The sequence below is a fragment of the Amblyomma maculatum genome, chromosome 3, assembly GCF_055883805.1.
Source record: "Amblyomma maculatum isolate TAMU_Amacu chromosome 3, ASM5588380v1, whole genome shotgun sequence".
Lineage (NCBI taxonomy): Eukaryota > Metazoa > Arthropoda > Arachnida > Ixodida > Ixodidae > Amblyomma > Amblyomma maculatum.
In genome coordinates, this window is record NC_139346.1 from 87,763,867 (window position 1) to 87,774,567 (window position 10,701).

Here is a 10,701-nt window from a genome sequence, read left to right on the forward strand (position 1 = left end):
AATTCAGCCTGGCTGCCCTGCCTGCCGTCTGCTGCCAGTGACAACATCATGGCGGATTACCCAGCATGCATCGCTTCATGCAAGCTCCCTATATCGTTCTGCGCTTTCTGTGCGGCTTCCTCGTCTTTATTTTTTTCTTTCCGTATGACGCAGGCCATCCAGTGCGTGCACGGACGTCGGAATATAAAGCCTCTTAAAATATTTACTTATGACTTACTCATCACATTATTGTATCGCGACTCAACTACATATGCATTCATTTTAATACCCCCTCTACTTAGCCACGATCGATGTTTTCAGAACGGAATGACGTCGTGCCCGTTATTTTGCATTTTATTCATCCCAATTTACAAATGAACAGCGTCGACGGCATCATTACTCGGCTCATGCGCCTCGACAACACTTGGAATGTTTTTTTTTTCTTTTTTTTTTACTTCCGCCATGCAACATGATCTCGGGGCGTGGCACAAGACGTTCACCAAATAAAATAAAAAAATAAACGCCGCTTGGGCGACTCGCCTCCTAGACGTGGGGTTTCGTTTGGAAACGCGCCTGACATATTTATTGTACAGAGGTGTCAGACACGAAATTTTGTTGCATACGTATGTTCATGGTCTTGAAAGAATGCACCAGCTCTTAACAAATGACTGCTTTCGCCTTTTTCTTTGAGTTAGCTTCTTTGAGAACCGTTGTTTACATATATTTCGCATGGGCTTGGCTACCGCAATGCATTTCTAACAGATTCTTGACAACGAGGGGTTTTAAAAGTAGATTGCCTCCGCAATGAAGCAGCATGCTTTGTCTCACACTTCTTCAAAGCGCTGGCCAACGTTCAACGACCGGCCATCACTTCTGGTGCACCGCGAGAGGAGAAAAGTGCTGCGGTAAGTTGAGTTTACATGTGTTTCGATGTGTCGCCCTCCCATTTCGCACCTCCATACATTTCGCGGTGATTTAAAGATACTTCGGCTCGGTAATGAGATTTAATTCTTTCACGATCTGTTCTAGGATGTTCATGGTTGCTCTCTGCCGAACAACGACATCATAGATGCCCCGTGAAATGAGAAAACTGCTTTTAAATATTTCGGTTTCATGTATTCCTATGGGCACTAACCCTACTTTTCACTCCCAGTCTGCCCAGCCTGGTGACAGAAGCGCCACCGCATCTTGCTTACGTCACAGATCGGTTTTGGTCTATACGTACACGTTGAATAACTCGAACTAGTTCATACTACGCAAGATAAAACAGCACGAAGAAGAGCAGGAGGCAAGTGCGCCTTTACTAGCATTCCGCTCACTCGAGGTGGGAAGCTTGGTGGCAAAGAGAAAAAAATATATGCGGGAGCAGGGAATGTGTTAGCATTCGTTTTTTAAACTCTGTTCGTATTTTTTGTGGTCTTTGACGCATTTCATTTCTCATGAAAAATCACTGAGGAACTTTGACTTTCTCTTCACTGAATCATTGTTATTGTTACGTTTTTTCCGTGACAGCTACCGCATGGCCTGCCCCTCCTTTTCTACTACCTATATGCCCCAGATTTTTCACTTTAATACGCGGAATAAAACGTGAACAAATATTTTATTTCATTGATCATTTTGTTTTCGCTGGTTAGCTTTGAATTTCATTGGAGTCCATATTGAGATATGCTTCAAGAGAGCCATGAACAGACCTTACCGAGGCGAGCAAACGTGGCGTTCGTTCCGCAAGGCGAAGCGCGCAGCGCCGTTGAGTACGAGAATGACGGAACAAGTATTTTCACTCATAAAACTGCTTTGGCTTGACAACAGTCGAAAGGCTTGGTCTTGGTCTAACTGTATTTCTGTTCTGCTTACTAGAATCCTTCTTGGCATATGTAATGCCCAATTGTCATTTTCCACTTTGGTAGAGAAAAAAGGAATCGTCTTTTTGCGCAAGCGTCCCCTTTCATACTGAGCGATCATGTACAAAGTACTACGCGCGGAGACTAGTGGTCAAAATCGAGCAGCAGAAGGGGCCACGCCTACGTGATTTTTTTATTTTTCGGAAGATTTGTCACCCTTCATTCACAATGGCAGGTCGTCAAGCCGAGTTTCTGAAACCAAGCAGTTCCCAAGAAAGCATGTTTAAGGGGAGGGAAGGGGAAGCGCGATACCTCTGTTCACCGCCTCTCAAGACTGCCCAGAAGGGGAAAAAAAGTAAAATAGAACCAAAAGCGCACACAGAAAGAGCACAGCGCCGGATCGCCCGTTGCCAGAGACGAGAAAAAAAAAAATTGCCGAAGATTGCGCTACTTCCTAATGCGAAATCTGAGCGCAGCTTATCAGCTGTTTCACCTTTTTCCATAGAATGAGGAAAAGAGTTCGAGCAAGGCATGTAAAATTACAGAACTTTTTTTTTAATTTTTTCACACATATTCCTTCAAGAAACACTCCACTAACAGTTCATGAAGGAAGCTTTGTGGTCGTCCGAAGCCTTCCATTACGGCACCTCTTTCTCTCTTTTTTTCACTGCCACATTTCTCCTTTTCTTTACACCCGGAAGTTAGCCGGAAGTAGAGAGCTCGGGCTAACTCCTGCGCCGCCTCGTTACCAGAAACAGACGCGTGCGCTGGAGTCCATATATTAAGCTTACTTTTCTATTAAGCTGTATTCCGGTCAGGATTCTTACCGCTTCCTGTGCGATCCTGCCCTTTATGTAATTGTAGATGGCTATTTTGTTCTCTCATTATGAATTTTGCTTCCGTTCCTACGCAAGCGAGCGCTATCGCAACTTCTTCAGCTGTTTCGGAGTTGCGGCTTCTGATGGTGGCTGCCGATACTGGGGCACCTCGGCCGTCAACTACCGAGGTTACCGCCGCACCCGACTTTCTACTCGTTGCATCAACATATGCAACTGCCTTGCTGTCCAGTGGCTCGAATCGCTTTTTGAGTGCTTTTGCTCTCTTTTGCCTCTTTCCGCATTGTATATGGGGTCCATGTTTCGAGGAAGAGGGGAAATGGTTAGCTGTGGGATGCTCGACTTTCTTTGCATCCCTCTGTCTGTCTGCAGACTTACCATTTTAAAATGGCTCTTCCTGTAGTTGCCTGGCTTAGTCTTTCGAGTTACGACACTCTGACTGCTTCTGCTATTTCTTCCCACGTATTGTGTACCCCCATAGCGAGCAGCCTCTTTGTGGATGTAATCATTGGTAGGCCTAGGGCCCTCCTTATGCATCGTTTAATGAGTGCTTTTATTTTTCTTTTTTCCTCTGCTCTAAGCTTTAAATATGGTGTAGAGTAGCTTATGCGGCTTATGACATATGCCTGCATAAGTCTGATCAAGCTTCTTTCTTTTAACCCTCTCATTCATGAATTAAGCACAGTGTATAAAAATATTACTTATCGCCTAAAAATGTCACTATATGCCACAAAGATAAAAAAATAATTTATTTCAAGTAATCAACAACATCCTTATATTTTTTATGTGTCCCCATATGAGCACAACATGCCATAAGGTGGTCTAGGTAATTGGCTTTAGGGGACAGGGTAGGTCCTATTCTAGCCATGCATTTTAGGCTATGTTCGTGACCTTTTTCTCATGATCTGCTGGGGTTAGAACAATAACACTGGTGGCATTGTAATCAGCAATGTTAGGTAGTGTTACTGAACTAGGATAATTTCTTTTTAAAGATAAGTTTTTTTATCTTTTTTTTTTTTACTGGACCCACCAATTTTTAGAGCCATAATCTGCAGTAAATAGCCTGTAAATAAAAATCGTCTGCAATAATATTTATAATCTTAGTTCAGTAGACCATATGTAATGTTTTCTCAATGTCTGGAAAATTTTATCTCCCTTACGCATGTAGTTTCTTAAAAAAAGGGTCAAATGCAGCAAAATTTGGTGTCTTGAGATAATTGGCTTTGAAGTGGAAGAAAGAGCTTTATTGCAATATAGGACAGTAGAAACAAATTCTCACGCATTTTTTCAATAGCCACTAGCCTGGTAGTCCCCTCCATCATCAACACTTCTTTTCTGCGCTAGCTGTCTTGTTTTCCGGGCCTCCTTAGTGACCAGTCGTGGCGCCCACTCCTGGGTTGTGTTGCGGAGAATTGGCGTCATTGGAGATCGACTTATGCCGGTTTCCGTAAAAGAGACGTTTTTTAAAGCACTTCTTTGGCTTTGTCATTGCATTACCGCTAAATAACCAGCGCAAAGGTACAAACAAGCTCGTATGTCCGCAAAAACACGCCGAAACACAAGCAAAATGCCGCGCGTTGCGAGTAATCCAGCTGCGTCTTAGGATTCGTTTGGCTAAGTGAAGTATGCTAGCTAGGTTTTCACTGTTGCCAGATGAGTAACTGCCATTCCGCTAAACGTGGAAAAAAATAGGCGCTGAAGTTGTTTTTTTTTTACCTTAGGAAAGGCACAGATCCCGAGCATGTGTCAAAGGGGGTGTGGCTGGATGCTGCCTAGGTTTCGAAAAATGTTGATTTTGAGGTAAATATTTCGCGTGCGCGCAAATGAAAGACTTGGCTATGTTAAGGAAAGAATAAAGATTTTAAATTACACAAAAACAAAAAATCGATTTTTTTTCCCGGAAACTTTGCCTACCCTGTTCCCTTAAGTACGCAAAAAAGTAGCGACAGTCTCAAAAATATAGAGCTTTCATACCAGAACACTGAAAGAGGCAACAAATCACATTGAAAGGATGACGATGAGTCTTGCATACTCTGCTTATGCGCTGTGGAAAGACTAAAAGCACTCTGGACATAGGGGACGTTGCAGCGACCGCAGAGGTACCTTGTCTTGATACGGCAGGCAAGACTTCGACAGCGGCTGGCGTACTTCAGGAGGTTCTTCTTTGGGAAATGCTGCCCGCCGTCCAACCTTTTTTCCCAGTGACACATGGCGAAACACCCTCTTCTTTAGTGATGGTGGAGGAGGATCGTTGGATGGGCGACCTCGTCGCTTCGAGCTCTGCGCTACTTCACCGCAGAATATGAGCGCCTTGGCAACGTGACTTCGAAACTCAAGTTGGTCCATATATTGGTCCGTGCCTTTGTCCCACCTCCACACTATCCAGGGGTTCACAACTGCCGCATTTAGTAGATGGAAGGACATTCTCAAGTAGCCCCTTTTGTTCCGCACGTCATTTCTGTACCTTGCAATCAAGGAATCCATGAGGTCGACACCTCCCATGTGTTGTATACTTCCACGGAGTATGGACTGGTGACATCGATTTCTTTTCCTGTTGAATCTTTTCGTAGTGTCTTCAGGGTCCCGTCCTGCATAGCTTGAAACAACGTGAACAAGCGAGTTATCCAGCCACCTTGTCACCGTGATGTTTTCTGCTTATGTGCAAATGGATGTGCTTCCTCTTCCGAGCGCTTTGAGCTCCTTCAAGGACTTAAGCTTTTTATCTGCTCCTTGCAGACGGTTTGCTCGGCATGACCCGACAAACATTATGCAATCCTCTCTCAGTTTCCTGATGAGGGCCATGGTGTGAAGGAGTTATTGGCATAAAGTTTATGATTTTTTCCTTGAAGTCCCTCGGACAGTCTGGTGACATCACCCGCCTGCAGAATGCCCAGGCCTGGCATTCTGCAGGTAAGGTTTTTGGGTGGCGCTCTAGGTGAGCCTACACCTTCAATGCATGATGTCCCCACTTGATAACACATGTTCTCTTCTCCGTATACAAGTCAAAATCGAGAAACAATTGGCAACAAATCTCGCTGACAATTTTCAAGAGTTATACTTGGCGCAGATAATTTTTATAGTCGAAAAGAGCTATAATGTCTCTTAGGAAGATTCAGAAACCTCAAACAAGCCGACTCCCCCTCAGAGCCTGGCGTTTGAAGAAACATGGACAGCTAGTGCAATCTATGAAACATGTTAGGAAACTTCACATGTCCTCAGCTGAGGACTCCATGCGGCAGTGACACGCTTCGAGCGACTGAAGGAATTTTATAGCCGAATTAATAAGTGTCCTCATATGAGGCCCGTATGCTATGCATGAGGGGGTTAAGCCTAGGCCCTTCAATGTTATTCTCCTGAATATGCCTAAGACTTGTGGGGTGTAGCCTTCCAGTTTCTTTAAAAAAAATTTGGAGGACGCTTAAGCTTCGCCTTCAAGAGTGGAACGCGATAGCGTTATTGCACCTCGTTCGCACCGCCCACTCATTCGCTCGGTATGCTCTTGAGTCTAGAAGGGGAGAAGCGGGTGAGCGAAGATAGTGATCTAAAGAAAGGAAAGACGCTTGATTCTACAACCCGTGAGGGTGCACGGCGAAACGTCAGGGGCGAGTGGCGCGCCACGTGTCGGGGCAGCGCCGCAGATTGCGAGGAGGGGTTCTGTGTTTGCCGCAAGATGGCTCTGCATGTGCGCAGAGAGCAGAAGAAATGTAGCGGAAACGTACTTCGCTACTCGTGTAACTGCGACTTCTGTAAGTAACATGCTCATAATTACCGAAATACACCGCAGTATAACGTTCTACGGCACGTTTCTAAGGCAACACCGCATTCACTAGAAGCGCTTTTGTACCGCTTGTAAGCATCGAACTCGTGGCTGAGTGACCCGCCGTGTCACGCGCAAGTGTGCTGGCACGTTTTATTGTTCATCGTCTTGTTTTGAATGTCCAAGTCGGCAATAAAGAAAAAAAAAACTCGTGGCTGAGTGGTAGCGTCTCCGCCTCACACTCCGGAGACCCTGGTTCGATTCCCACCCAGCCCATCTTGGAAGTTGCTTTTTATTTATGAAGTGCATGCCGGGATTTATCGCTCACGGCCAACGCCGCCGGCGACACCAGCTTTTCTGCGACACGAGCTCCTTAACGCTACCGCGTCAATATCCCGTCGCTGTATCCGTTCTCTTAAATATATAGCTCCAGGATTCGTAGTTGGTGAACCTTTTGTATAGACATTCCCTCCACTTTGATATCAAATTCTCCGATTTACTTGCACCTCAAATTTTCAAGACTAGTGTGGTAATCTTGGCTGCAATCATGAAAAATGCAGTGTTTTGGCCAAGTAAGGAAGCTGTCGTGGATAATTTGACTGTGTACTTCAAGGAATACTCGAGTGTAAGGGCTGTGTTAGATTGCACAGAGGTACCGCTTCAAAGACCGAAAGATGTGGAGTCCCAGCTGTTGACGTACAGCTGGTACAAAGGCATGTACACAGCTAAAATTGTAGTCTGTGAGACCCCAGGAGGCCACATTAGTTATGTAAGTGAAGCTTACGGTGGCCGGGCATCTGATTCCCACATAACAAAAGAAAGCAAGATACTAGAAAGGTTGCTGCCGTCAGTTGATAGTGTCATGGTGGATAAAGGGTTCCTGATAGATAAACTCTGCCTCGAGCATCACATCACACTGGTGCGTCCTCCGTTCCTGCGCAAGAGAAAGCAACTTGAAAAACATGAAGCTGAGAAAAATCAAAGCATAGCAGCCGCTCGTGTTCATGTTGAGCATGCAATCCAGCGTATGAAAGCCTTTCAGATTTTGACAGGGAATTTGGCCACTGAGCTTTTCGCTTACATTGATGATATTGTACAAGTTATTGCTGGAATTGTGAACCTCTCTAAACCAATATTCAGTGACGGCAAGTTTTTGGCGTCATAGAAAAGTGTAGCAAAGTTTATGGGCAATGTGTTATAGCAGTTCTTTCTATAAATGATGTTTCCTAGGGCTGATTAGTTTGCCTCAACCCAGTAACGGACTTTTCTTTTTTTCAAATATTTTCTGAAGTGAGCTTGACATTGTGTTTGCCACTGTGTTGATATATTTTTTGCATCTTATTTTGAGAAGGTTTCATTATATCCCTCACTTTCTTCACTTGCTCTGTATATGAAACAGTGTTGTATTATATGTCTGAAATGAAGCATTTTTTTGTAATCTTTTTTCTAGTTTTCATATTGTTCATGATTTTACTTTGTGTGATTACATGCAAAGTTTTGCTCATTTAGACTCTCAGGGCATTCCTCTACATCAGTGTATATGCAGGGAAGAACAGGACATTAGGTGCACGTGCATTTTATCCATAATCTCAACAGTGGTTTGTAACGCACAAAGAGAACACTGACTCTTTATTGCTCATTGCCAGCAGTGAGCACCTGTTATCTCGCTAACAGGTGCTCACTGTTAGTGAGATAACAGGGCAGGGTAGCACATAGGGCTTAAAGAAGTAGACGGCCCTGTCTACAACATCATTAAAAAATGACTCGTTGAAACTTACAGGCAACAACATGAAGTTCTCGCTGTCTTGAAAGACGAAAACATCAGCACTTGAGACCTTCGCCAATCCCATCTGGACCTGTACCTGACAGAAGTACCTGCTTGTTTTTTTTTTTTTTTAAGCAGAAGCTTGAGCCATCATTTACTACTTCTTTTGCCTTGAACTTTTCTAAGCTTATGGGGCACTTGACTTCAAGCACTCCTGGAGTGCAGCAGTCACATGTCACTAACCCATCTGGGCTGGCACCAATACATGGGTGCTGGCTTAATAAGTCCGCATTGCTAAACTTTCAAGTTTCTGTGCAGACTTCCATTTGGATATGCCCTCTTTGCTGTCTCTTCGAGCAGCGTGCCCCTTAGCATAGCAGTGGTCTGCACAGAGTTTTCTTTGAGCACGACCTTTAGAAGAGCCCGCACATCATGTGGGCCCATCCGTGTCCTGATTGTGTTGACTCGTGTGTATACACAGTATGCTATTGATGCTGTTACCATTCCTTTTCTGTAGATCAGCCAATCTTGACAATTTGCTTGGGTTTTTGTTAAATTATGTATTAAGTCAATTTCTGAGTTTGTGTATGCTTGCTGGAGGTAGCAGTAAATATCCTCTACTAAAACTGCTCCTTCTGTGAGAGCCTTCCTGGCAGCTTCCATGAGTTTAGGTGGCTTTTTTATGCCAGGGATCGCTTGGCTTGCTGTGCTTGCAGCAATTCCTTCATGAAGCTCACATAGCTGAACAGTGAAGGACGTATCCTGTGCAGGTAGCAGTGGTGCTGTACTTGCTATGCTGTCAGCAACGTTAACTGACACTGTGTGGATTTCAGTGTCTGCATGGTCATTCTGACTCCCTGAAATGACAGGAAAAAAAGCTTAGCATATTTCAAAAAAAAAATCTGTGTAAGTTTTGTTTTGGTTAAAATGATTATTTTATGGGGAATCAGAGGTTCAAATAACATACACAAACAATGAGAGTGTAGTTTGTTAAACTTGTTAGAGGCAAGAAATAAGCTTCTAATTGTTACAGTTCAACTGGCATTTCATTTTAAAGCACTAACTCATGAAGCAGGACATATCCACTTACTGCCCTCGCTGTGGCGAAGTGCAGCACTGTTGTATGGCAATTCTTGGAGCAATCTCTTCAGGATATCACCTTCAGGCACCTTGATGTTTTCTTTTTTAGCCTAAAACAAGAAAGGTTCCATCAGATAAATTTCCTGAGCACATCCCCAAAATAGTCCTTCACTACATACAAACACTTTAATCCGTATCAAGATTATGAAAACTGAACTGTATCGCATTCCTAGTTAAAAGAAGTAGTCAGATCAAACTATGCGCTTGGTTTTGCTGCTACAACTTGTATGTTTAGACAAAACCGAAGCTTGCACTAAACGAAAGTGTAGCTTTGAAAAAAAAAGGGGGGGGGAGTTTATTTCTTGTACAAGTATAGCAGTAGTAATTGCCAGGGCTAGGCTAAGACAGTATTTTGATGCCTTAACCACCCCACAAAACTGACTTGTCCTTACCTTTTTGGTGCAAGGCAGGTCCACTATCTTTCTCGCGGCATATTTGCCTTTCACACTAGCCCTCTGGTCTTTTCCCCATTGCTGAGGTAAATCAGTGGATGACACGAGGTCAAAGGTCTCTGTATCATGAATGTGCAGCAGGAGAGCTACCATGTGTTTGCGCTTGTGCTGGCTGCAAAAAAAAAGAGGAAGGTAAACAACTTTTATTTTCAGAAGTAAGACATGCAAATACAGATAAATCTGAAAATTCTTCCTAAACATCTTATAAATGTTCCCTTTTGTTTTAGCAGCAGATACAGAGTGGATATTTTACAGTATTTGCTTTGAAATATTCATCATGGTTAAATAAGTATATAGAAGAAAAACTGACAGTGATATCACTTTCTTTGAACCACTGCTGGGACTCATACCCTGCTTTGCAGGTGCAAGATGCAGCAGTCACTGTCCTTCCTTTTATTTCGATCTCCAGCTGGTGAGGTTCTTTGTTGACAGCAGAGGTCTGAAGGACAAGGCCAACAAATGTGACCTCATTGTCTTTGTACATCTTCACGCTGCAGACCACGACGTGCTTTGCCTCGTAGACGGCCTCCCCTTCTATTAAAAGCCTGGAGTTCTCAAACTTCTTCTCAATAAACTCGTTAATACTTTACAACGGAAGTTTCACTGAAACAAAGTAAAAGATTCTGTAGAGTAACAGACAAAAATACTGTGGCGCGGTACACAAATGAGCCGCTTTAAGGAGCTTCAGTAGTGCTGATGGTATTTCAAACATTAAAAAAAAAACGAGCTGGAACATTGAATGTTTTGGTTTGCTCAGGTAAAGGTCTACTCTGTAGTCGGGTAAACATCCACATGAAGCCCGAATTAAAAAAAAAACGAGCTGGAACATTGAATGTTTTGGTTTGCTCAGGTAAAGGTCTACTCTGTAGTCGGGTAAACATCCACATGAAGCCCGAATTAAAAAAAAAAACGAGCTGGAACATTGAATGTT

General features: G+C 43.6%; 2 protein-coding genes across 2 annotated transcripts; one reads left to right on the forward strand and one right to left on the reverse strand.

Annotated features, from left to right (window-relative positions):
* The first annotated feature begins 783 nt into the window (after positions 1 to 783).
* LOC146195202 (uncharacterized) lies at positions 784 to 8,155 on the forward strand. The gene is made up of 2 exons (XM_084596747.1): positions 784 to 884; positions 6,876 to 8,155. Exons 1-2 carry the CDS (start codon positions 784 to 786, stop codon positions 7,576 to 7,578), a joined length of 804 nt encoding a protein of 267 aa, XP_084452873.1. The 3' UTR covers positions 7,579 to 8,155.
* Positions 8,156 to 9,242: 1,087 nt separating this feature from the next.
* Positions 9,243 to 10,321, reverse strand: LOC146195203 (uncharacterized). The gene is made up of 3 exons (XM_084596748.1): positions 10,121 to 10,321; positions 9,711 to 9,882; positions 9,243 to 9,368 (listed from the first exon to the last, which is right to left on the reverse strand). The coding sequence occupies exons 1-3, from the start codon at positions 10,252 to 10,254 to the stop codon at positions 9,243 to 9,245; spliced, it is 432 nt and encodes a 143-aa protein (XP_084452874.1). The 5' UTR covers positions 10,255 to 10,321.
* Between the last annotated feature and the right edge of the window lie 380 nt (positions 10,322 to 10,701).

Excerpts from the sequence above, each read along its gene's own strand:
- LOC146195202 (XM_084596747.1), top strand. The coding sequence starts at position 784 with ATGAAGCAGCATGCTTTGTCTCACACTTCTTCAAAGCGCTGGCCAACG. Across the intron at positions 885-6,875 it reads GAGAGGAGAAAAGTGCTGCG|ACATTCCCTCCACTTTGATA; the intron begins GTAAGTTGAGTT and ends CCTTTTGTATAG.
- LOC146195203 (XM_084596748.1), bottom strand. The coding sequence starts at position 10,254 with ATGTACAAAGACAATGAGGTCACATTTGTTGGCCTTGTCCTTCAGACC. Across the intron at positions 9,883-10,120 it reads TCTTGCACCTGCAAAGCAGG|CCAGCACAAGCGCAAACACA; the intron begins GTATGAGTCCCA and ends TTTTTTTTGCAG. Across the intron at positions 9,369-9,710 it reads ACCTGCCTTGCACCAAAAAG|GCTAAAAAAGAAAACATCAA; the intron begins GTAAGGACAAGT and ends TTCTTGTTTTAG.